At 35.9% G+C, this 27,761-nt stretch overlaps 1 protein-coding gene across 1 annotated transcript in view; it reads left to right on the top strand.

Annotated features, from left to right (window-relative positions):
• The window catches only part of ATP11B (ATPase phospholipid transporting 11B (putative)), a 101,161-nt gene that overhangs the window by 35,820 nt on the left and 37,580 nt on the right, over nt 1–27,761 (top strand). Inside the window, exons 11-22 of the mRNA XM_008070679.1 lie at nt 115–312; nt 7,664–7,903; nt 8,629–8,804; nt 9,900–9,968; nt 11,205–11,278; nt 11,353–11,456; nt 14,241–14,422; nt 15,707–15,910; nt 18,584–18,737; nt 21,571–21,673; nt 24,685–24,830; nt 26,293–26,352. Of these exons, the coding sequence (XP_008068870.1) occupies nt 115–312; nt 7,664–7,903; nt 8,629–8,804; nt 9,900–9,968; nt 11,205–11,278; nt 11,353–11,456; nt 14,241–14,422; nt 15,707–15,910; nt 18,584–18,737; nt 21,571–21,673; nt 24,685–24,830; nt 26,293–26,352 (1,710 nt within the window). The remainder of the gene's footprint in view (nt 1–114; nt 313–7,663; nt 7,904–8,628; nt 8,805–9,899; nt 9,969–11,204; nt 11,279–11,352; nt 11,457–14,240; nt 14,423–15,706; nt 15,911–18,583; nt 18,738–21,570; nt 21,674–24,684; nt 24,831–26,292; nt 26,353–27,761) is intronic.

A 27,761-nucleotide genomic window follows, 5' to 3' on the forward strand; every position in this document is an offset into this window, starting at 1 on the left:
AATTTCAATTCATGAGAGACTATTCTACCTCAGGATATAGTTACACGAAACTTTCTGATAATTTTCTCCAGTGATACTGAAAAAATTCTTGTGTATTTTCTTCTTTTTTCCTAGATTCTGAGATTTATTTCGGACTTCCTTGCTTTTTTGGTACTCTACAATTTCATCATTCCAATTTCATTATATGTGACAGTTGAAATGCAGAAATTTCTTGGATCTTTTTTTATTGGCTGGGATCTTGATCTGTATCATGAAGAATCAGATCAGAAAGCTCAAGTCAATACTTCCGATCTGAATGAAGAGCTTGGACAGGTGAAAATGCTTTTGACATTGTTTTTCTAATTTGTTGTTTTTATTAAAGCAATTCATGTACAAAGACTAAATAACAGAAGATATTATGAACCTTATATAGCCCTGCTTTTGCTCCTAATTCCTATTTCTGATTTTTTAATCTTAAGTTGTTTTTTCCATTTACCAGTATATTTCTATATGGTGTTTTTTCTTGATTCTTTTTTTAAAATTTTAAATATGTGGGGTACAATTCAGGATTAGGTATACAAATGCTCATTATGCAGGTACCCTTGTTGATGAGGTGTGCCCTCCCTTGATTCTTAAGTTTATACATTATCGAAGGACTATAAAGACATAGCTCTTACACTTATCATTCCCCCAGACATGCTCTCTTTGCTTCTCCACAGCCTCCTAATATTGTTAAATTGCAATTTGCATTTAATCTACATTTATTTATTGACATTATTATGACTGTTCTAATATTGTTCACTATTCCCTGTTTTATATGTGTACCTGGTAGTACTATAACTACATTTCCTTCCTTATAGTTTTTGTTTTCCTTAGAGTTATTTCTGTTTTTTCACTTGCTTAATTTCCATATACCTCAAACAAGTCTCTGACAATATATGCAGTACCTCTCTACCTAAGCAAACGCATCAGGTAATCTGAGAGTTCCTTTCCTCCTCCCTCATCCTCTTCCTTTTTTTGGTGTTAGCTTTTATCTTCCTGCTCCAATTGGACTTACTCTTTATGGGCCTGCTTCTTAGCTGTCACTCTGCATTTCCCGTTACCATCACCCTGGAAATTCTCTTTACCCATCTCCTGATTTGGATTTTCGGTTTCCGCATCCCACATCTTCCCACCTCTGACTTCCCTCATTTTGGTGCAGCACATCCTCTAATAACTTCTTGATAAAGGAGATATGATGGGAAAATATTTTGAAACTTTGTGTGTCTGAAAATATCTTTAGTCTCTTCACACACTTGATTAATAATTTAGTTGGGTATTGCATTCCAGATTGGAAATCATTTCTCCTCAAAAATGTGAAAACATTTCTTCATTGTTTTCTAGCTTCCAGTGTTGCTGTTGGGAAATTCAATACCATTCTGATTCCCAGTTCTTTATGTGTGAACTGTTTTTTTAATCTCTGGAAACTTTTTTTTTTTTAGTTGGAATCTCACTCTGTCGCTTAGACTGGAGTGCAGTGGCCGCTCCCAGCCACCGCAGCCTCACCTACTGGGCTCCGGCGAGCCTTCCGCCTCAGCCTTCCAAGTAGCTGGAACTACAGGCGCGTGCTGCCACGCCCAGTAGTTTTTGATTTATTGTAGAGATGAGGTCTCGCCAAGTTGCCCAGGCGGGTCTCGAACCCGCGGGCTCAGGCAATCCGCTCACCTCGGCCTCCCAAAGCACTGGGATTACAGGCTGAGCCACGGAGCCCAGCCTATCTCTGGAAACTTTTAGGGTCTTCTATTTATGCGATAATTCTGAAATTTTATGATGTTACCTTGGTGTTTGTTTTTTCTTCTTCTTTCATAGGTAATGAACTCTGTGAGTCCCTTCAGTTTGGAAGTACATGTCCTTCAATTTTAGAGATGTTCTTGCATTATTTCTTTGATAAGTCTTTCTATTTTTTTTTAAAAAACTTAACTATTTAGATGTCAGACCACTTATAATGATACTTTAACTCTCTTCAATTTTCCATTTTCCTTTAAATGTTTTTATTTTCTACTTCCTAGGAAAATTTCTCAGCTTTATCTCTTCACCTATCTTTTGTTTTCTTTTATTCTGCATTAATGTTGTTAACTTCTAATATTTCAGTATTTTCTGAATCGTTTTTTAAATTGCCTTTTATTCATGTTTCTTGACTGTAATCTGTCCTTTTACCTCTTTGAATATATTAATGTACTAGATGATTTAAAGTCATCTCTGCTCCCTCCATTATCTTCGTTTGCCTCTCATTCCTTTTCCAGAACAGTCAGTTCTGTTATAATATGACATATGCATTCCTTAAAAATCACTGCACTGTGAACAATTGCCTAGTAAAAAAAAGAGCTCACCTAAGCCCAGCAGGTTGGGTGGCCATGAGTGTGCTGTTGCACTCCAGCCTGGAAGATGGAGTGAAACTCCGACTCAAAAAAAACAAAAAAAAAGCAACAAAACCAAAGAGCTTATGGGAGAATGGTATTAGGAGTACAACCCCAAAACATTATCAAGAACACGTTTAAAAAGGTTGAACTTAATAAAAACTGCACTTGCCAAATTGTTAAGAAATATACAAATATTATAATAAATATGGCACTTATCTTGAAAAGATCTAAAGCTTGCTTGTAAAAAGTAGGCATCAGAAGGGTTGCAATCTTGTGTTATTTTAAAGTATTAGAAAGAAGGTTGTCTGAAATCAGAAGGAAAGTTAAAACACCTGATGTGGACGAGTGAGCCTCACAACACATGACGAACCGAAGTAGCTAGTAGCAGTTTTGAAGTTTGTGCATTTCATGTATTCTTAGTCTTATGCAGCTAGTATGTAGTTTTCTGAATTCACTTAGTGTTTCTTTTTTTTTTTGAGTTGGAGTCTCACTCTGTCACCCAGACTGGAGTGCAGTGGCCGCTCCCGGCCACCACAGCCTCAACCTGCTGGGCTACGGCGATCCTTCCACCTCAGCCTTCCAATAGCTGGAACTACAGGCGCGCGCTACCACAGCTGGCTAATTTTTGCTTTATTGTAGAGATGAGGTCTCGCTTCGTGTTTCTTATAGACAAAATTGTGTATAATGAAACACAAGTTTGTATTGTGCTCAAATTGTACCCTTATATATAAACTACATTGGAATAAATTAGCGTTTTTGTTTTTTTTTTAGTTGGAGTTTCACTCTGTCCCCCAGGCTGAAGTGCAGTGGCATGCTCATAGCCATCGCAACCTCAACCTGCTAGACTCGGGTGATTCTTTGGTTTCAACCTTCCAAGTAGCTAGAACCACAGGCATGTGCCACCACATCCAGCTAATTTTTGGTTTATTGTAGAGATGAGGTCTTACCATGTTGCTCAGGCTGGTCTTGGACCCTGAGCTCAGGCAGTCAGCTCACTTCGGTCTCCCAAAGTGCTGGTATTACAGGCATGAGTTGCCATGCCCAGCCAAATTAGTATTTTCAAGACAGTGTTATAGCAGCACTGATGGTAAATTGTTTTCAACTCTACCTTTCATGTACGAAAAAATCTTTGAAAGAACACTAATCTTTAGCTGTCATTTAAATTTTTTTTTTTTTTTTTTTTTTTTTGAGTTGGAGTCTCACTCTGTCACCCAGGCTGGAGGGCAGTGGCACACTCCCAGCCACCGCAGCCTCAACCTGCTGAGCTCCGGCGATCCTTCTGCCTCAGCCTTCCAGGTTGCTGGAACTACAGGCATGGCGTGCTCCACCATGCCTGGCTAATTTTTTTGATTTATTGTAGAGATGAGGTCTCGCCAAGTTGACCAAACTGGCTTAGGCAACCCTCTCACCTCAGCCTCCCAAAGTGCTGGGATTATAGGAGTGAGCCACCTTGCCTGGCCCATTTTAAGTTTAAAAAATAAGGCACTAATATGCTTATTAGAAACTTTTTATTCAATGGGCTTGCAGGCAAGCTGTTTTATGGTATATTCCCTAGACATCAGTGTTTATTGGTATTTTTTCAATTTCCCCAGAGAGAAATACTACAGGTACTATTTCTGCTGCTTATAATGCTAGAGCTGGCCAGTAGAAATCTCTGTTTAGTGCACTGTCTCACCTCTGTTTTCAGTCGTCCATGGACTCCACATTCCCTCTGGTTCCATAGGGCATAAATCCTTCTAGCTATTGCTCCGATGAATAAGATGCAGTCTCAAGTTTGCAAGTTACAAGGGTTTTCAGGATTTAAAACTGCTTCTTAATACCCCATTTTCAGCCCCATTCTGTACTCCCAGATTCAAGGTAGCTGGTGTACCTGCTTCCTGAGAGTGTCTGGGAATGGGTTTCCTCATTGCTTGGGTTTCAGATTCTGAGTTGTGGGAAATCAGTTACCACTCACTCATCTCCTTTCCATCTTTCCATCTTACAATTTCCCCTCTGATGCTGACTTTTTTTTAACCATTATTTTTGTTCTTTATTCTCACTGTGGGGACATTTCAAGAGAAACAGAGATAACTGCATGTGCTCAGCCTGCCATGATTAACCAGAAGTTGATCCATTTATTTTTAGTAGCATTTAAAAGGCTTTAATAAATTTTGCTATATAACATTTGCTGTAGATAACAAATAGCAATTCGTGTCACATTTCTTTAATTATATATCACGTATTCAAAACCTAACACATAGCCCATTTTTACTTTTCTGAACAATTTTTTTTCCAGTCTGCCTTTGACCTTTTCTATCTCAAGCTTCTTCTCCTCCTTTTTGCTTAATGATAGAATTTTCTTTCTGGAATCTCATACTGTATGTACCTATCTATAACTACTTTCTCTTTAAGAAACTTTTAGTGATTACTTTCTTTAATTTCTAATCCTCTCAGCTTTTCTCTTTACTTTTAAGACTAAGTGTTTTATGTATGTTTATTGCTTCTATTACTATTCTGATTTTTGTACCAATAAAATCTACTTTATCTCACACTCTTATATGTCCTTTCATTTCCATGTTATCCAAGAAAAGCTCTTATGAAGGTTTACAATAATGACGTCATCAAAGTTAAAAGATTAAACTTCTTGATTTTGTATATACTATATTTTAAAAACCAAAGTTAATATCTTTTTTCAAAGTTAGGTCAGACTCTATTCTAACCATCTCTGGACTATTATTTCTGTTTGACTGCTAATGTATATCATAATATCATCTCTTATTCTTCTTGATCTAAAAGAATTTTCTCTTATTATATAGGTAAGTGATATTTCTCTCTACCCACATTTAAATTCCAATTCAACATGTACTATAGATATCAGATAGCAAAGGTAAAGTATGTTATCTCCTATTTCCAGTTTCACTATTTACTTATTAGCTCTTTGACTTTGGATAAGTTACATAATCCTACTCCTCCTTAGTTTCCTCTTCTCTAGAATGTACATAATACCAACCTCATTGAATCATTGGAAATAGTTTTACCTCTTCTTTTCCAATTAGGGTAACTTTTATTTCTTTGTTCTTGCCTCATTGCCATGGCTAGAACCTTAAGTATGATGTCGAATTAACGTGGCAAGAGCAGAAAATCTCTTCTTTCAGAGTCTCAGTCTGTTGCCCAGGCTGGAGTGCAGTGGCACAATAACAACTCACAGCAGCCTTGATCTCCTGAGCTTAGGCGATTCTTCTGCCTCAGCCTCCTGAGTAGCTGGGACTACCAGCACATGCCACCACGCCCAGCTAATTTTTTGACTTTTTGTAGAGACAAAATCTTGCTATGTTGCCCACATTGGTCTCAAACTTCTGGGCTCAAGTGATCCTCCTGCCTTGAACTTCCAAAGTGTTGGGATTACAGGCGTGAGCCACCGTGCCCGACTAGGCATCTTTTTATTATTCCTGATCTCAGGAGGAAAACATTCAGTCTCTCTCTGTAAAGTATATGTTAGGAGATTTTTTTGTAGAAAACTTCTAACAAGTTGAGGAAGTTCCCTTCCATCCCTAGTTTGTTGAATGTTTTTTTATCATGAAAGGTATTGGATTTTGTTAAGTGCTTTTTCTACATCTATTGAGATGCTTATTTTATTAATAGAATAAAGAATAATAAAATATTCTATTTTATAGAGTAATTAATATAATAGATTAGAATTAAAAGAATAAATTATCAATTAATACCATAAATGATAGAAAAATTCTTTACTAAAATGAACTCTAATAGAATAGAATATAATTTTATTAGCAGAATAAGTAAGTACCACTTTATTAATATAGTGAGTAACATTTTTTAAAATGTTGAATCAATCTTGCATTCCTGGGCTAAGTCCCACATGGTATAAAATCCTTTTTTACTTGTTCCTGGATTTGGTTTGTGTGTATTTATAAGGGATGTTGGTGTATAGTTTGTTCTTCTCTTGTGATGTCTGCCTATCTTTTTAAAGAATTTATTTTTTAAATAATTATTGCAGTGTTCAAATCCTCATCATTATCCTGGTTGGATCAAGACTTGACTGTTATATTCTTCTCTTCATAGACCTACCTTCTTTCTTTTTTTTGAGTCAGGGTCTCACTCAAGTGCAGTGGCATGCTCATGGCCACCACAGCCTCGGCCTGCTGGGCTCAGGCGATCCTTCCACCTCAGCCCTCCAAGTAGCTGGAGCCACAGGCATGCATCACCATGCCCAGCTACTTTTTTTAAATTCATTGTAGAGATGAGGTCTTGCCAAGCTGCCCAGGCTGGTCTCAAACCCATGGGCTCAGGCAGTCCTCTCACCTTGGCCTCCCAAAGTGCTGGGATTATAGGCATGAGCCACCGTGCACAGCCTGACATACCTTCTTTTAAAATAAGATTTCTGGGCCAGGCTCGGTGGCTCAGTCTGTAATCCCAGCACTTTGGGAGGCCGAGGCAAGTAGATTGCCTGAACCCGCAAGTTCGAGACCTACCTGGGCAACTTGGTGAGACCTCATCTCTACAATAAATCAAAAATCAGTCAGGCGTGGTAGCACATGCCTGTAGTTCCAGTTATTTGGAAGACTGAGGCGGGAGGATTGTCGGAGCCCAGCAGGTCAAGTCTGCGGTGGCCAGGAGCATGCCACTGCACTCCAGTCTGGACGACAGAGTGAGACTCCAACTCAAAAAATAAAATAAAATTTCTGGAATTAATTTCCAAAAGTATTAAAATTGTTTGTCTTATCTACTTTTAAAAAATTGTTTTTCCTTTTAAACATTCAGTTTCTTTCACTAAGTTTCTTTTCTGCCCTGTTCAACCTTGTCTTTCTATTTTATATGCCTGTTCACCTCTAACTTTCTTGTGTTGCTATCATTTTGTATTCCTATTCCTAGCGCCATACCATTTCTCCTGGCCCAGAGATACCCTTTCATGTTCTGGATTATTAAGCATCCTTTCTACCCTTTCTTCAAAGATAATTATTGAGTCCTACTACTTAAAAACACTTTAGTTAAGGTATAGAAAAGAAGTTCTAATGCCACATTCTTAGGTAACTCTACAGATGATCATGTATCTAAAAATGCCGCAGACATCAAAGTGTATGTAGATTTAAAATATTTTGTGTTACCCTGTTTTGTTTCCTTACCATCTTTATGACTTTATTGTGTTTGGATGATAAGAATTTTAGCATCCATATATCAATGTTAATAGGTAAACTTGACTTCCAGAGAGAGAGGACAAGTATTTTGTTGTTGTTTAATGTAGTGCCATGAACACAAAGGTCTATTTTCTTTGTTTTCTATCTTTCTAGGTGGAGTATGTGTTTACAGATAAAACTGGTACACTGACAGAAAATGAGATGCAGTTTCGGGAATGTTCAATTAATGGCATGAAATTCCAAGAAATCAATGGTAGACTTGTACCGGAAGGACCAACACCAGACTCTTCAGAAGGAAACTTATCTTACCTTAGTAGTTTATCCCATCTTAACAACTTAGCCCATCTTACAACCAGTTCTTTTAGAACCAGTCCTGAAAATGAAACTGAACTAGTAAGTAATTTTTAAACTAATAAATAAGGATTTCATGTTAAATAATTCTCTTCAGTAGTTGTTGGGTTGTAGGAAAAGTTTGTATCAGTGCAGCGAGTACTATATATTTGAATTGTATATCTTAGATTCAACACTACAAAATACAATGCTGAGTATTTGTAGTTATAGCCCAGATTAACTTGTCATTTCTTTTTTTTAAGTCAGGGTCTCAAACTCCTGAGCTGCAGCAATCCTCCCACCTCATCCTCCCAAGGAGCTGGGGCTGCAGGTGCATGCCACGACACCCAGCTCATTTTTTGATTTTGTAGAGACGAGGTCTCACTATGTTGCCTACTGCTGGGATTATAGGCATGAGCCACCGTGCCTGGCCCAAACTCATCGTTTAATATGTGTCTGCATTCGCTCTCTGAGTATTTAAATGGAACTGAATTAAGAAAAGCTCTATTGCCTTGAAGTGAAATAGAGCTTAAATTTATTTAATACTAAAGACCTCACTTTTTCCACAAAAGAATATTCCCTCTACTTGCAATTTGGTTATGCCTCCTAAAAAGATGCTCCTGTGTTAAAGGTTTCTAAACAAATGTGACATTTCTCTTTTTGAAGGTGGAAACAACCAGCTATTATTCAGGCACTCAAGGTTATAACATTCTTGTTCTAGATCTTAGGATGCTGTTTCTGGTTTCTGAAATGGTATTTTTATCATGAATGTTATTATATTTCTGCAGGTTAAAGAACATGATCTCTTTTTTAAAGCAGTCAGTCTCTGTCACACTGTACAGATTAGCAATGTTCAGGCTGACTGCTTTGGTGATGGTCCCTGGCAGTCCAACCTGGCACCCTCCCACTTGGAGTACTACGCATCTTCGCCAGATGAGAAGGCACTAGTAGAAGCTGCTGCAAGGTAATACAGTCTGATTTCAAAATCTTCAGAAAAACATCTTTTAAATAAATGTTAGAGCATTAAAGGATCATCATTTAAAATTTCCAAACATAAATTTATAATTTTAAGTTGTCAATTCATATAAACACATAAAAGTAGAAGTGCATTGTAAATGAGATTTTGAAATGTGTCAATAATTTCGTTACCAAGCTCATATTGAGTCATATTTTTTAAGATCTCTTTAACAATCTTATTACTATGAAATCTGTGCAATAAAATTCATATGAAATACTTGTGCATATATTGTACCACACAAACTCTGATCCTTCTAGTTCTTAAAAGTAATGAGATATATATATTCTTTTTTCTTTTCTTTTTTTTGAGGCAGGGTCTCACTCTGTTGCCCAGGCTGGAGTGCAGTGGCACGATCACAACTCTTGCAGTCTTGAATTCCTGGGCTCAAGTGACTCTTTGACTTCAGCCTCATAAATTGCCGGTGTTACAGGCATGTGCTACCACACCCAGCTAATTGTTAATTTTCTCTTTTTTTTTGTAAAGATGGGGACTCACTGTATTGCCCAGTCTAGTCTCAAACTCCTAGTCTCAAGTGATCCTCCCACCTCGGTCTCCCAGAGTACTGATATTACAGACGTGAGCCACTATGCTCCACCAAAAGCAGTGGTTATTAAAAGGAAATACTTTTAAGTACATTTAAATAAATTTTAAATGATTTTGTTCAGACTTAGCTGTAATGACACATTGTACAATATGAACTGTCTTATTTTTTGAATTGGAGTCTCACTCTGTTGCCCCTACTAGAGTGCAGTGGCACATTCATGGCCACCACAGCCTTGACCTGCCAGGTATGGAAAATCCTTCTACCTCATCCTTCCAGGTAGCTGGAACCACAGGCACACACCACCACGCCCAGCTAATTCTTTTGATTGTAGAGACAAGGTCTCTTCAAGTTGCCCAGACTGATTTCGAACCCTTGCGCTCAGGCTATTCTCTTGCCTCCACCTCCCGAAGTGCTGGGATTACAGGCATTAGCCACCACACCCAGCTGTGGAATATCATTTCTTAAGTCTTATATCTCTTTGTTCTTTTTATCCCTAGGATTGGTGTTGTATTTATTGGCAATTCTGAAGAAACGATGGAAGTTAAAACACTTGGAAAACTGGAACGGTAATTTTGTTCACACATTGTAACATATTTTTTTTTTTGTTTTTGTACAACCTACAAATTACATTTTTAAAGGCTTGTTTTAAAAAAAGAAAGAATATGCCACAGATACTATGTATGGCCTGCAAAGCCTAAAATATGTACTATCTGGGCCTTTACAGAAAATGTTTACTAAACTCTACTCTAGAATATGTCAACATTACATTGCATCTCATCATAGTTATAACACTATTCTGCTCTGAATCTTACATCTGTATTTTAGCTTATTGATTCTTGAATTTACTTAACTGTTTATTTTTAAACTCTCCTGGGGTAATGGGTCTCTTCTACTCACTGGATAAAGAAAACTTTCCTTATGTTTCCAATGATAGTTTTCTTTCAAACATTAAGAAACAGCTGTGTATTTCTAATAGTTCCACTCTTTAATAACAGCCCTTGCTTATTATACTTACACTTTTCATGGTTTTATCAATTCTGATTATGTCTCAACTCCAACTATGCTTTTCCAAACTTGTTCTTCTATACTAAAGAACCCCATTCTTTGGCTACTTCCATGTGAGAGATTGTCTAACTAATTTCATGAACTTATAAACCATCACTCAAGCCATTGTTTTTCTTTGAAATGTGCAAAGCATTTCCTCTGTGCATCATTGTGTAAGATTCATCCGAAAGACTTATCAAGCCTTACCTCACCTATCCACACAAATTCGTGTACAGCTCCCTAGAGTAGCACTTGTCACCACCTCTCCACCCCTGCACACATGCACCCAGCTTCATAATCACTACTATAATGAGCCTCTGATACTAATGAGGGTGGGTTATACTCATATTTGTCAGGTGTATTAGGACAGAAAAATGATTAAGAATTAATCACCTTAAGTGGAGCTGGACAGATCTGGATTCCGATCTTGCTCTGCCACTTATAACCTTAATTGACTTTAGCAAATTATTCCGTTTTTCTGAGTTTAATGGGTTTTGTCTATAAAAATGAGGTGAGACCTACTTCCTTGGCATAAGGTATGTAACATAAGGTATGTAAAGTAAATGGCATTTAGGAAGTACTCAATGTCGATTCCTTCTATTTCTATTCTGTTTTTAATGGCTCATAACTCATCATCTTGAAAATGTAGTTGATCAGTTTCTTGTTCTAAATTAGCCATTTTATAGGAATTCTTTCTATAGTAACTTAATAGTATTTTAAAAAATAAAGTTTTTGTCTTTCTTATTTTCTTTCTTTAGATACAAATTGCTTCATATTCTGGAATTTGATTCAGATCGTAGGAGAATGAGTGTAATTGTTCAGGCACCTTCAGGTAACCAATGTAAACTTTCATAAATTTTTATTTTACTAATATTAAGAGCTTGATGACTCATTTTTTCTTTTTAGGTGAGAAGTTACTATTTGCTAAAGGAGCTGAATCATCAATTCTCCCAAGATGTATAGGTGGAGAAGTAGAAAAAACCAGAATTCATGTAGATGAGTTTGCTTTGGTGAGTGCAAATTCCTATGATTTAAAGTGATGTAAAAGATCTATTAATGAACTATTTGGGGCTTCATTTTTTATTAATAATGTATGATAAATTATAGCAGTTTTGCAGCTTTGTTACACTGTGTGTTGGCTCCACATTCCTTGTGTTAAAAACTTACTCTTAACTTGCTAAGATATGAGTCTTCTCTTCAAACCTATTACATTCAGGCCAGTTCTGGTTGCAAGGACTGCACAAACTACACTACTAAAAAAGGGTGTTATGAACAGAATATAAGGGAATCCTTATTATGTGGAGATACTGGACCCCTCAATATATATATTACTGGTGGGATAATAAATGATGCAGCCACTTTGAACAACAGTCTGGCAGTTCCTCAGAAGGTAAACATAGAGGTACCATATGACCAAGCAGTTCCACTCCTAGATGCACTCTCGAGATAATTGAAAGCACACCCTCACAAAAACTTCCACATGAGTGTTCATAAGCATTCATTTTTTTTAACAGCGAAAAAATGGAAAGACCCAAATTCCAACTGATGAATGGATAAACCAAATGTGGTATATCCATTTACTGGGGTATTATTTGGCCGTTAAAAGAAGTGAAGTACTGATAATATGCTACGACGTGGATGGATCTTGAAGATTATGCTGAGTAAAAGAAACTAGTCACAGAGGCCACATATTACATTTATATAGAATATTCAGAATCAGCAGATTCAAAGAGAGGGAAAGCAGATTAGTGGTTGTAGGGGCTGGAGGAAAGGGAGAAAAAGGAGTCATTGTGAGGGGGATGAGAAGTTCTGAAATTAGGTGGTGGTGATGATTGCACAACCCTGTGAATATACTAAGAGTGTATTTGTACTCTTGAGAGGGATGAATTTTATGTTCTGTAAATGATGTCTCTGTTATTTAAAAAGTAAAAGAATAGAGGAGAATCTTACAAAACAAAGACCCATAATTTAAGTGAACACCAAAATCATTAACCAGCGCTCTCTCAGTCTTAGAACCTCATCATCTCTCATTTTTGCATGTCTGTAAGTGTATACTCCATAGTCATCTCTGCTCATCTCCTCCTTTACTAATTTATTATTCCTTTTCTCCCATTACTTTTTTCCCAATTGTGTATGATCCAGTTAACCCATCATACTGTAACAAAGACATTATTCTACCTTACTACCATTTTAATATTCAGAACAATGCTAGCACATAGTTGGTTCTCAGTAAGTGTTGCAGAATGAATGAATGAATGATATATTAATATTAATAACTAATGACTCCTTAATTGTTAACACGTTCATGACCAGCAAATTTTTCACTTCCCTAATACTAAGTGGTTGAAAATTTTAAAAAATCTGAAGCTGATTGCCTCAGACTTCTGTCATTAAGCACAATGAAATGGTCTTTTCTAAATTGTCACCTTTTTCACAATACAGCTGAAAGTTGCAGACATATCCAGTATTTGCCTCAGACACCACTGACTAGCATTCCATACTTTGTATTTTTATTCGGATTATAAACCTGAAAAGACAGTCTTCCACGATGAGGTGAATTCACATCAGTGGCAACCAGGAAAATAACTAGGAATGACATAAGTTGATGTTAGCAGTCACAGATAAGTTAATTAAGAAAAACAGTTATTTCTAGGTGTGAGTCTTTTATAAGTGAGAGAATACCAATATTTAGAAAACTGCTAAATAGTTCTATATTATATTTTAAAATTCACCCTTTCTAAGTTTTTTTATTAGAACATTTGTTACAGGTTTTTCTGAGGAAAACATATAGCAAGAAAAGGAACTTATATATGTCTTTAGATTTAGATATAAACTTTCAGAGATTAATACCAAAAGAAAACTTTGAGCCCAGTAAAATCAGATAATTCTGATTCCAATTCACTGATAAAGATTTAATGATATTATTTAAAATCATTCATTTGATACATCTGAAAAGCATCATGTGTTGAAAAGTAGCCATTTACAGACTTCTTTATTTTATGTCAGTTTTGTCATACAATGAATCCTCAGGAAATTATGATCGGCTTTGCTTAAAAAAAAAAAAAAAAACAACCTTGTAAAGTATAAAAAAGTGGGTTTGTAAGTTAAAAGCAGGAGAGTAGAACCTGCAGGCTGTCTGGATAATCCTGAAGGTCGCATCATAGAACTTTCTGACCTTTGATGTACCATAATTTTTTAACCACAAATAATATAGTCTTTATGATCCTTTTTGGACTCTAATATCCTACAATTCAATGACTTTATTTATTTATTTATTTATTTATTGAGTTGGAGTCTCACTCGGTTGCCCAGACTGAAGTGCAGTGGCTGCTCCCACCACCGCAGTCTCGACCTGCTGGGCTCCGGTGATCCTTCTGCCTCAGCCTTCCAAGTAGCCGGAATTACAGGCATGCACTACCACGCCCGGCTGATTTTTTGATTTATTGTAGAGATGAGGTGTCGCTGCCCAGGAGGGTCTCAAACCTACGGGCTCAGGCAGTCTACTCCCCTCAGCCTCCCAAAGATGCGGGATTACAGGCTGAGCCACCGAGCCCGGCGACTTTAATCATTTTGAGCAGCTTTTTAGGAACTCAGAAATTGAAAGATCTATGATATGTGCCCCATAACACAGATCAATAGGGCTTTGTGACACTTGATTTATTTCCTATCACTAGCAGATGGTGCTTTAAATGATTTGTAATTGATTTTGGCAATAGGTCCTCAGTTTATTTCAGTGACTTCTTGATTTTCCATTATTTATTTGTGTTCAATTTTTGTCTTTAAATTTTGTTTAGAAAGGGCTAAGAACTCTGTGTATAGCCTATAGACAATTTACATCAAAAGAGTATGAGGAAATAGATAGACGTCTATTTGAAGCAAGAACTGCCTTACAGCAACGGGAAGAAAAATTGGCAGATGTCTTCCAGTTCATAGAGAAAGATCTGGTTTTACTGGGAGCTACAGCTGTGGAAGACAGGTGAGTATCAGCTAAGTAAGCAGTATCATTTTTCTCTCATAATAATTTTTCTGTGTGTTTCTAATATATGACATAAGTCCTATTTATTAACATCTTGTGATAAATAATTATATTTAAAATCAAAATGAGAATTAAAGTCTTATTTTTTCCCTGTCAATATATGCAATATTTTTTCTAACCAGGTATCCGAAATAGATGCAAGAAACCATCTATCTATAGTTTTCCCTATAGGCTTGAATTTTTAGAATACTCTTCAGGGTGCCATGCAAAGACTTTAAGCTCCTGCTTAATTCTCCAGCCTCACCTCCCACCACTGTCCCTTTCTACTTTAGTTCAACAATACCAAATTGTCTGTAGTTCTCTGCATGCCAGCTATAGTTAAAACTAGTCTATGCTGTCCCTTTGTTCCTGGGTAAGGCTGTGCCTTCCGCCTAGGTGATTCTTCCCATCTCTATCCATCTGTGAATACCTGTCATAAAGTATGACTCAGATATTAGCCCCACTCCAGTAAGGCCTTTCTTGACACCCAGGAGGATTAGAAATTCTTTTGTTTGTGAAGTCTCACTGTAGTAGTTATTGTTGTTGTCCTTGTGGCACTGTTTTATAATTATTTGTTTAAAGACCTTTTCCTCTGTTAGCCTGTGAATTCCTTGGAATCCATTTATTTTTCATTTTTGTTCCCCAGCATTTATCTCAGTGTCTGTTTTATAGTTTCTTGAGTTAAATTGAATTTTATGAGTTAGATTGAATTCTATAAATGAAGTTTGTTGTTATTTTTTTTTCTACCACCTAGATCTGAGGATATTTGCATATTTTAAATCTTATGTTTTCATTTACCCTTATGAGATTTATTAAGGCTCACCTTATGTACCGCTTTGTTTTCTACAGTCTGATTTTTGGACTCTGAGTGCTTTGAGAGGTTTTTCTTCACAAAAAGAGAAAAATCTACTGATTTGAAATTTAAGACATCCTATTAAAATAAATGTCAACCTTGAATGTATACTTTTAAAATAAGAAGTTGTAGATTTTAATTGGTTGATTTGTTGTTGTTAGCCAGATAATCACTAATCTTTTTATTTTTGTTTCTTTCCTAATAGAAAATTCCAGTTATATTGCTGTATTATAACATCCCTAGGTCAAGGAGTTTAGAATTTACCTTACATATGCTATATACTATATAAACTATATATATATAGTTTAATTTAGTATACAGTCAGAATAGTTTAACTTAAAATATAGTCAGAAAAGTGTTCTCTACTACCAATTTATTTATTTTCTTTTCAGACTACAAGATAAAGTTCGAGAAACTATTGAAGCATTAAGAATGGCTGGTATCAAAGTATGGGTACTCACTGGAGACAAACATGAAACAGCTGTTAGTGTCAGTTTATCTTGTGGACATTTTCATAGAACCATGAACATTCTTGAACTTATAAACCAGAAATCAGACAATGAGTGTGCTGAACAATTGAGGCAACTTGCCAGAAGGTGAGAATATATGTACCTGTATCATACAGTTCTGGGGCCAGCAAACTATGGCCCATGGCCTGTTTTTGTAGCCTATGAGCTAAAAGTAGTTTTTGATGGCTAAAAAGGAATCCAAAGAAGAATAATATTTCATGAAGTGAAAAATTACATAAAATTCAGATTTTTAGTGTCTGTAAATAAAATTTGATTGAAACACAACCATATTTGTTTGTTGACATATGCTAATGTATGCTTTTACACTATAGAACCAGAGTTGAGTAGTTGCAGCAAACTTTCTTTATGAAATAACTTTCATCACTTCACACTGCTGCTTGATACACCACAGATCACAGTGACACAATTATAATGCAGTAATGTTTTTGAGTGCCATGAATAACACCATAGCATAAAAAATTATTGTCAGTATATGGTCATCATGTCAAACCAAGAAAAAAGAAAAATGGACTCTTAGCATCACACTTTTAAGGCACAATGGAGTGGGAATTATTTTATTATTGAATTAGATGACTAAGGATTATGTTTATTATACAATGATATTTTTTCTCTGCTACCTGTTTGAAAAGACATTTTAATTATAAATCTCATTAAAAACAGTTCTATTGTATTGAAATATAAAGTCTCATTACAGGCAGACATTAGCAGGTGAACATTTGCATTAATTTTGATGGTTTGAACCCCAATTAAGCAAAATACAATCTTTTCCCCAAAAAAAAATTTTCATTCTTCTCATTAGTAAACTTTTTTTTTTTTTTTTTGAGTTGGGATCTTATCCTGCCACCCAGACTGGAATGCAATGTCATGATCACAGCTCACTGCAGCTTTGAATTCCTGAGCTCAAGGAAGCCTCCCACCTCAGCATCCCAAGTAGCTAATACTACAGGTGTGTGCCACCACACCCAGCTAATTTTGGGGTGGTGTAGAGATGAGGTCTTATTATATTTCCCAGGCTGTCCTTGAACTCCTGGGCTCAGGCAAGCCTCCTGCCTTGGCCTCCTAAAGTGCTGGGGTTACAGGAATGAGCCACCACACCTGGCCAGTGAAAAAATATATACTTATTTTTAAAAAGTAACCTCAATTATTACTACATTTTAACTTAGTCAATACAAATTTTGTTGAAGTTTCTTTTCTTTCTCATTATATAAGTACTTATATAAAATCCTCAATTTTTTATTTTTATTTTTTTGAGTTGGAGTCTCACTCTGTTACCCTGGGAAGAGTGCAGTGGCACGCTCATGGCCACCACAACCTCAATCTGCTGGGCTCAGGTTATCCTTCTACCTCAGCCTTCCAAGCAGCTGGAGCCACAGGAGCATGCCACCAATCCTGGCTAATTTTTTGATGTATTGTAGAGACGAGGTCTTGCCAAGTTGATCAAGCTGGTCTTGAACCCGTGGGCTCAGGCAGTCCTCTCGCCTCCACCTCCCAAAGTGCTGGGATTACAGACATGAGCCACCACACCCAGCTATAACATTCTCAGTTTTGCATCTTGACCCACAAAGCCAAAAATTACAATATTTACTATCTGGCCCTTTACAGAAAACACTTTGCATGACCCAACTGGGAAATTCATCTGCATTTTACTGTTCAAAGATTATTTCATAAGAATTTATACTCGAAATTTTGTCTTTTTATAACTATATTTTTTATGGGCAGATCAAATTTATGCCCCATATGGGAACAGATGGTGGCCCCTTTCAACACAGTCTAATTTTCACAGTAAATTAAGGAGGGCATCATTGTGAGCATCAGGGTTTCTTGTTTGTAGGCATATTAGGTCTCCTACAAGTTTCTGTAATTTGTGGTCCTGTGATGCTCACCCAGAAAACAAACACAAGAAGACAATACCGTAGTTGTTAATTCAGTGCTTTATTTATATGTGTTCTGCAGGCATTGATGTGATACTAACCTGATGTTTTAAAAAGACAGTCAGAAGGGTCTTTGCTGGTGTGCAGTGGGAATTGAGCTTGCACTAGTATATAAATCTAGGTACTACTTCCTTCATCAAGAAAGGGTTGGTGGGGAAAAAACAGCTGAATAAAATAGTGTGCTTAGTGATATAGTTGAATCATAATGGTGTAAAGCTCCTTATCTCTTACTGGCAATAAATTTACCTAGCTCCCATTCATCAGGCTGTACTTTGAATAGCACTTATGTAGCATATGCCCATAAGTGAGGGTTTCACCACAGTACTATCTGGCCTTACAACCCATCATAGTGGTTAGTACTGAGTTCTTCACTCTCTTGCTTTCTATTTACACATATGGTGATTATAGCTCATGGATTTTCCTGAACATTCTTTATTTCATTTAGCTTTTAAAAATTAATAGGATTTACTGAATGTTTAATAATGTTTTTATTTTTGTAAAACCTTCCATAATCATAATTTGGGAGAATTTCCTCAGATTATGTTACAGTTCACTGTAGTTACTCTATCTATATATAAGTTCATGGTAAAATTGAATATAACCTGTTTATTCATATCAGTGACTCAGTTTTGCTTAATCTTAAACTTCAAGTAATACAACTGGGTTTGTTTTCTGACATACCTGTTTTATAGCAATGATGTCTGTGGGTGAATGATCCATCTTTCAGTAAGAATCTTTTGTTCTATATGAGTGTAAATAATATGACTTCCAAGAATCTGAAAGAGGATGTATTTATTTTATTTTTTAGAATTACGGAGGATCATGTGATTCAGCATGGGCTGGTTGTAGATGGGACCAGCCTGTCTCTTGCCCTCAGGGAGCATGAAAAACTATTCATGGAAGTTTGCAGAAATTGTTCAGCTGTATTATGCTGCCGTATGGCACCACTGCAGAAAGCAAAAGTATGTATATGTTATAAAAAGTCTCGTAAATATTTAAATCTAAAAATATTCTCTAAGGTTAATGCCTTACATACAAGAGGGAACCCAAAAGACTGGAATTTATTTATAAAAAATTGTGAATTTATTCTTACATGTTTAAACTTCAGTCACCTTTAAAGTACTCTCCATTTGATGCAATACACCTATTGAGACTGTTTTCCACTGCTCAGAAACAGTTTTTGAACTCATCAGTTTTGATGCCTTTTAGTACTTCTGCCATTTTTTGTTTCACCTCTTTCGCCTTGGCAAAACGTTTCCCTTTGTGAACATTTTTCATCCAAGTAAGCAAAAAAAAGTCACTTGGGGCAAGACTGGGTGAATAGAAAGGGTGGAGCACAGGGGTCATTAGTTTTTGGTCAAAAGCTGCTTAATACTCAATATGGTATGGACAGGTTGTTCATGTAAATCACTCATAAAATGGGCAAACGCATTGAAAGAATCTGAAAAAAAAATTCAGCCGGGCTCGGTAGCTCAGCCTGTAATCCCACGCCTTTGGGTGGCTGAGGTGAGTGGATTGCCTGAGCCTGCAGGTTCGAGACCCCCCTGGGCAGCGAGACCTCATCTCTACAATAAATTTTTAAAAAATCAGCCGGGCGTGGTAGCGCATCAGCCTACTCAGAAGGCTGAGGCGGAAGGATTGCCGGAGCCCAGCAGGTCGAGGCTGCAGTGGCCGGTAGCGGCCACTGCACTCCAGTCTGGGCAACCGAGTGAGACTCCAACTCAAAAAAAAAAAATTTTTTTTTTAAATTCACTGAAGCTGAACACAGCCTCTCACAACAACACTAGCTGGTACACTAATGCCGATGGGCATTATACTATCCCACACATCCACATCTCTGACTTGACATAGAAGCCCACATAGGCTTCCTTCTCAGGAAAAACAGTTGACCCCACAGAGGAGTAAAAAGCCTAATTATCATAAACCCCTGCAACTAGGGGTCAGAGTCAGTGTGCTAGAAATCACAGATAAGCCTGGGAAAGTTCATCTCCCCTCCCTATAGGGAGCTGTGGATATAATTAACAAGACAGCAAAACAGCTGGTGTTTGCATTGTCAAGCAAACTTGATGGTAGCCATCCCTACTGACCCATAAAAAAAGATGGGACTTCCTAGAATTGTCACAGGATTTCTGAAGCTACCTGTGGCCCACATTCACTCTGCGGTGTATCCTACAGCTGGTTTTCATATCGCTTTCTAGTCTCCTCAGTTTTCTCTGTTCCTACGTTCTTATTTTTCCATATCCTTTTCATACATTTCCAGTGTTATTCAACCACTCTTAAACTCCTTTTCTTCATATGTTGAAACAAGCACTTGCCTTCCTGAATATTCACAACTTTTTTATTCCCTCTGTGACTAAATATAGACCAAGAGCATCCATTATATTTAATGTCCTTGAAAAATTGGAAAACAAAGAAAGAGAAAACCTCATACACTAAACTTACCTATCAGGGGAAGCCTATACTACAGGAGACCCGCTCTCCAAAACAAATCCTTTTTGTGGGGGGAGTCCCCCATCATAGTTCAATTTGGTGGTGTACAGTATATACATTTTACTATGAGTCAGTCACATCTCGCGAATTTAAATCATGTACATTAGATTTCTGGAATTCTCAGAGTGAACATTAAAGTTTCAGCTATTCATAATGACCTGGAAAGTCTGAAGGATAGAAGTTCATGACATTGCTGAACACACACATTTAAACTGTGACAACTAATGTTACTTCAGTTTGTTACTTAGCTAGTGAAGGAGCCTAGGAGATTATCTGTATCTCAAGATGGTTCTGTTTATCTGTTTATTGCATTCTCATGAAATGATACATCTTTGTTAAAAGTGGCTATTAAGTTAAAAAGCCAATTAATTTGTAATATGGAGCTATAGGCAGGAAATACTTAAATTCTAGCTACCTGTGATTCAAGTGAAAGTTTGTACCTTTTTTGTCATTCCAAATTTGGGATTTGAAGTCTTAAACTATATATTTCATAAATATCCTTGGCAATGTGTATCTAAATACTGATTGTTTCACATATCGATCTAATAAGTACTTGAGATATCCAGGTTTTTTGGCTTCATGGAGTTTTGTTACAGTGCCTATATTATTATAATTCATTTACCCTAGTCTCTGGAAACTAAAACTAGAGGTCAAACAGGGCAAATACTTAGGATCTTTATAAAAGTACATTCAAGAATTTCAGAAAATCTTTCTTTTGATTTCATTGGATTTAATCTTGATTACTTTAAAAAATTTTTTTAAATTTTATTACAAAACAATTGTCTTTCCTCTATACCAAGTGTAAAAATAATTTATTGAGAAATTAAAAATTTTGCCTAACAATTCAAGTAAATACAGTTTTTTTGTTTTGTTTTTGTTTTTTTTTAAAGCAGGTTTATTGAGAGGACAGAAAAGCTCCCACAGTGGGAGGGGACCCGAGGAGTTTGCCCCATAAGTACAGTCTTTTACACTATTATTAAACCTTTAAAAAATTTAAGCTGTATTCTAAAGATGATTATTCTTCATCAAAAAATAGAAAGATAATTCTCTGTTTTGTTTTGACATTTCTAAAAGACATCTCTAAAACTTTAATGGGAATATTTCTCAAAAAATTAATTCCAGTGCATATTATTATCTAATATAAAATTAAATTTTTTTATCACTTCACTGTTCTTATTACAGAATCATCTTAGATAAATGATATTATGTGAATGCAATAAAATTGAAAAACATTTCACTGAAATATTAACACTGAAGAAAATTGAAATTTTAACATAAAGACCTAATTTATTGTATGTCTTCCAGGTAATAAGACTGATAAAAATCTCACCTGAGAAACCTATCACCTTGGCTGTTGGTGATGGTGCTAATGATGTAAGCATGATACAGGAAGCTCATGTTGGCATAGGTGATTGACTTTTTTCCTGAACTTCTAAAGTGGTATAATTATTTGGTGGTTTAGAATTTTCCTTGTATAGATTAAAGTACAATATTAAATTTGTTAATGAAAACTAAATACAACATGGTAACATATCACAGTGCATTCCCGTCAGAAACCTATTATAATTAAACCTACTATTTTGTATATTTTAGTTCCAAAATTTAAAGGAAATAACTACTACATTAGTGAATTTTATCTTTGTCAATTCTTCTTCATAATAAAAGTAACTTTATTTTTATATGCCATTTTGTACCTTTTAAAGTACTTCCACACATTATTTTATCCTTTTTAAATCCTAAATTTGTGATTTATAGTTGCCCTATGGTTTTAAATTCTTGTTTTAGAATGTTACTGTTATACACTTTGTGAACCTAAAGATTCTGCAGTGCATTTTATTTATTTATTTATTTTATATATTTTTTGAGTTGGAGTCTCACTCTGTTGACCAGACTGGAGTACAGTGGCCACTCCCAGCCACTGCAGCCTCAACCTGCTGGGCTCCGGCGATCCTTCCGCCTCAACCTTCCAAGTGGCTGGAACTACAGGCACGTGCTACCACGCCCGGCTAGTTTTTGATTTATTGTAGAGATGAGGTCTCGCCAAGTTGCCTAGAGGGGTCTCGAACCCGCAGGCTCAGGCAATCCACTCACCTCAGCCTCCCAAAGCACGGGATTATAGGCTGAGCCACCAAGCCCGGCCTGCAATGCATCTTAAAGATAATTTTAGAGGTAGGAAACTGTACCAAACTAATAAAAACATAAAACCTCAGATAGTTTTCTAATTTTAATAGCCTTTATTCTAACTTTTTTCTTTTTTTGGATAAAACTTTTATTGAATCCAAAATACTAATATCGTTTCGTTATATTTAATTTATTAATCCTTTCCTATGTTAGCTGTATTCTGAGCTGTCTCTATAATTTTATTTTACAAATACAGAGCAGAGCAAAAAAGAAAAGTGTGGCTAGGTGTTTTTTATTGAAGGGTAAATTGTGAGAGTTACACTAGGTCCTGTTCTGGAATAGTTTCTGTAATGTCTTGTGATGGGTAGTTATCACATCGGCTATTCGCAGTATCTCTCTCTCAAATCAACTCCTTCCTCTTTCAGATAATTAACTGTTCACTTTGAAAACTTACTTTTTTCCTAGTTTGATATTGTTTTTATTTCCCATAAATCTTCATAGCAATTTGGTAACGTCCTATACCATGTATTAAAGGATAAAAAAATTACAGTATTTATAACAGCGTGATTCTGTTACAACAAAACAGACCAGTGACTAGAATAAAGCATCTGGAAGTTTAATATATGACAAAGGAGATGTTTCAAATATATAGGGCAACAAATTGTTTAGTAACAAACATTTATAAAACTGGTCATTTATTTGGAAAAAAAGAAAAAAGTGGGTTTCTTTTCATTACTTATAGCAAAACAAATTCCAGATGGATCTTTTTTGAGTCACAGTCTCACTCTGTCGCCCAGGCTGGAGTGCAGTGGCATGATCACAGCTCACCGCAGCCTCAACCTCCTGGATTTAGGCAATCCTTCTGCCTCAGGCTCCAGAGTAGCTAGGACTGCAGATGCATGCCACCATGTCCAACTAATTTTTTAAAATTTTTTGTCCAGAAGAGGTCTCTCTATGTTGCCCAGGCTGGTCTTGAACTCCTGGGTTCAAGTGATCCTTCTGCCTCAGCCTCCCAAAGTCCTGGGATTACAGATGTGAGATACTGTGCCCCGCCCAGATTAGGATTTAAATAATTTTTAAAGACCATAACAAGTAATAGAAGAAAATTTAGTGAATAATCCTGTTATCTGAGGGTAGAAGTATCTTTTAAGCACAATACCAAAGCAAGGAAATATAGTTAACTACAGGGAAAAGATCTTGCAGAGGTAAAAACTCCCCAAAACAAATTTTAAAGATAAAAAAGACAAACTGGGATGGGCAACATAGCAAGACCTCATCTCTACCAGAAATCTGAAAACTAGCCAGGCATGGTGGTTCATGCCTATAGTCCCAGCTACTTGGGAAGCTGAGTTGGAAAGATTGCCTGAGCCCAGGAGGTTGAGTCTGCAGTGAGCCATGATATGTTATTATATTTACTATATTATATTTATTATATTTTTCAAATTTATTTATTTAAAATGTACTTTTTTAAGTACACATTGACTTACACATGAAAGTTTATTGCTTGGTTCAAATTATTTAATTTGAATTTTTTTGTATTCATTGGAAATAGTGAAGTTAAATCTGTTTTATAGCATTCTTTCTGTCCATCTGTCTAGAACCCAGTACTTGTGCTATTAAGTGCAAAAATTGATGTTCCTGTGAAATAGGGTCTGAATGCTCAATTCACAGACTCCAACACCAGAAGTTCAAGTTATAAAAAGGAGAGGTTTTTATTAGCCAAGAGCTGGGCCGGCGGCCAGTTGCCTGCTGGACATAACAGTCCCACAGCAAGAGGCCCTGATTAGCTGTAGGGGCTTGCTTAAGAAAGGCTAAACCACATTGTGACTTTTTAAGTGGGCTAAACTGCAACATCCTGGAGGCCTAGGTACCTTTCAAGCAATGCAAGCATGATTTACAGAAGTGAAAAAAAAGCTGTTAGACAATTTAACCTAGCCAGCAAGTGCTGTTGCCAGTTTCCAGGAAGGGAGCCTTTTAACTGTGCAAAGGCTGAGTACATGTTTAGCCTAATTTTTGACATTGTAGATCTTGAACTTTCAATATTGTTTTTATATTATCTGCATGTTATTATATTCTGAGTCTTTGAATATTGATGCTTCCTGTCTGGTATATATATTGTAGCTTTATATTAGTTACATATTTAAGTAGAACAACATTTTGGACATCGGCTATCTGCTGTATATTAGGATTAGTGTTCAAATTCTATACTTGTAAATAATTAAGATATTTAAAGATATGTCATGAAAATTACACTTACCAGCTATTAGTGAACTTGACTTTTTGAACCCTTTGTTACAGGAATCATGGGTAAAGAAGGAAGACAGGCTGCAAGAAACAGTGACTATGCAATAGCCAGATTTAAATTCCTCTCCAAATTGCTTTTTGTTCATGGTCATTTTTATTATATTAGGATAGCTACCCTTGTACAGTATTTTTTTTATAAGGTAAGTTTCATGTATTTGGAATCAATTATTGATATCATAATTTGAAGTTTCAATTTAAATTAGAAACCAAATAAGTTTCTAACTATATGGTTAGAATGTTATAACCATAGAAATTTTTCTTAAAAATCATTTATATTAGTAAAAATACCATTATTTTGTTATAAATCTAATTTATACTGACAGAAAACTTGCCAGTGGTTGCTTGGGGCCAAGGGTTCCAGTGGTAAAATTGATTGGAAGGGGATATAGAACTTTTTAGGGTGATGGAAAAGCTGCCTAATTTTATTTTAATTGTATATAAATTTGTCAAAACACATCAAAAATGTATACTTAAAATGATATATTTTATTTTATGCAAATTAGAACACAAATTTTATTTCTTTTAATTTGTCCTGAACTAGTAATCAATTTTAATTTAACTCCAATATGTTGGTTTCAAGCAGTTCTTCACCTTTTTTGTGCCATGATGACCTTTTGATAGTCTAAGTGAAATGTATGAGCTCTTCAATACAGGGCTTTAATATGCATAAAATAAAGTTCATAGGATTACAAAGAAACTAGTTGTATTGAAATACTCTACTATTAAAATACACTTTTGTGGAGGGTGGGAGTCTGAGGAACCCACATTAAGAGCGCCTGCTGGGCCAGGCACGGTGGCTCATGCCTATAATCCCAGTACTTTGGGAGTCTGAAGTGAGAGGATTGCCTGAGCCCAGGTTTGAGACCAGCCTAGGCAACTTGGCAAGACCTTATCTTTACAATAAATCAAAAAATTAGCCGGGCATGGTAGCTCATGCCTATAGTTCCAGTTACCTGAAAGGCTGAGGTGGAAGGATCACCTGCACCCAGCAGGTCGAGTTTGTGGTGGCTCTGAGCATGCCACTGCACTCCAGCCTGGATGACAGAGTGAGAGACTCCAACTAAAAAAAAAACAAAAACCTTGCTGCCAGTACATATAACACATCAGAGTGTGCTATGTTGCATATATTCCTATCATTAGTTGCTGCAAGCCAATGCAAGAACACAAATAAGATGATGTCTTCTAACTTATTCCAACTTTTACTTGTGATATGAGTATATTGAGACAAAAAGATGTTTTAATAATTCAGTTTATTGTGTTTTAAATTTTTTCCCATTGGAAAACTATCATAACCCTAAAGTGTGAGTAAATCTTTCTTACTGTACAATATAGGAAACACATTGACTAATAATTGGAAGGTTGCAAATTCAAAATTATAGTATTGCTTGTCAGTGATCGGAGTCAAGGGCATTTTCATTCTGACATCTGCATATCTGCTTAGGATGCTTTTAGACAATTTTTAATAAATTGAGACTTCTTTCCTGTTTTATATGGACCATCACATCTGAGGTGGTATTTTTGGACACTTTAGTAGCCATTAAATTGTTTTCCTCTTTTATACCTACATGTTTTAATTATTTTTCATTTAATCTTCTTTTTCAGAATGTGTGCTTTATCACACCCCAATTTTTATATCAGTTCTACTGTTTGTTTTCTCAACAAGTAAGTAAATAGAAGCTTGTGTTTTGTCATTTTTAGAGTAAGGTATGCATGTTCAGATTTTGATAGACTTTTGGAGGGACTTTTTTCATTTTTCTTAATTTTACAGATAATTAGTCAAAACTTTTCTGATTTTTGTTATTGAATCAGCATAACATTAATATTTATGTATTCTGGTTTTCAGTTTCAGGTGAGTATTAATACCAAAATATGATTCTGGATGATTTTTAAAAAATAGATATTAACTCTTAACAGTTTATGAGATAATTGGGATAGCCTTTTCAACTCATTTGTGATATTTCTATAGAATCCATATCAAGCCAGACTTACCTCATTTTTGTTTTTGACTCAGAATTTTTTAGATTTAGAAGGAACCATAGTGATTTATTCCAGGGATGATGTATAAGTTTTGTCTCAGAAGCTATCTTCAAATAATTAATAGGGTCACCTGGTGTGCTACATTGAAAAGGTTTCTGAAGCTATAGGCTCAGAGGAAAAATGCTTTAATTTGTTAGTAGTTCTGTGATGGGCACCATGTTCATCTTTGTTTGCACACAAATCATGTATTTACCATTCCTGATCTATTCTTTTTCATTTTATAGAAGAGGAAAGTGAAATTCACAGAGATTAAGTAATTTACCTTAGCTGAGTTAATAACTAAAAACAAGAACTTAATTATCTTAGGTTTTCCATGTGTTGTTCCTATTCATAACTGCTGTTTTCTCCTCTGTTCGTAATCTGTAATTTTAAATTCTAAATCTTTGCTTGGGCATTGATTGCCAGTAACAGTTTGTTTACCTGAATTAACTTAAGAATGTGGTAAGACTATATGACAAGGGGACCTGACTTATTTTGGCCAGAGTTTCAGAGAATTGACTGTGTAATTTGGGAGGTAGTGTTGATAACAATAAAATAACATATGAAGCATTGGCTAAGTGCTAAACAGTTAGTACCAACAGTAGCACCTGTGACTGTTTAGCGGTGGAAGCTATCATCAAGAGCTTAACCCACTGTGCAGAGTTTCATGGAAGAAGATAGTCTTGTTTGGCGCCTTAAAGGAAATGTAGGATATTAACGAGAGACAAAGTCATGAAAGCAAAATTTATGTGTAGCACATATTGAGGGAATAGTTAGAAGTCTGGGATTCGTGTAGGAAGATTGTGTAAATCACTTCACAATGACCAAATTGTGGAGAACCTAATTCACTGTAACTACAGAAATACCTGACATAGCAAAATATTCCAGTTCCCACAAAGAATATAAATCTAGGAGCAACGTATGTTAATGTCTATATTAAAAACAAATTGGAATTATTTAATTGGAATTAATAAAATGGATTTTAGTGAAATTGAAAAAGTTGTATGATTTTTGTTTTGAATATGCTTTGTGATTATATGCATAAGTATAATACT

Source organism: Carlito syrichta, unplaced genomic scaffold, assembly GCF_000164805.1.
Source record: "Carlito syrichta isolate Samal-C Ts95f unplaced genomic scaffold, Tarsius_syrichta-2.0.1 Scaffold313936, whole genome shotgun sequence".
NCBI lineage: Eukaryota > Metazoa > Chordata > Mammalia > Primates > Tarsiidae > Carlito > Carlito syrichta.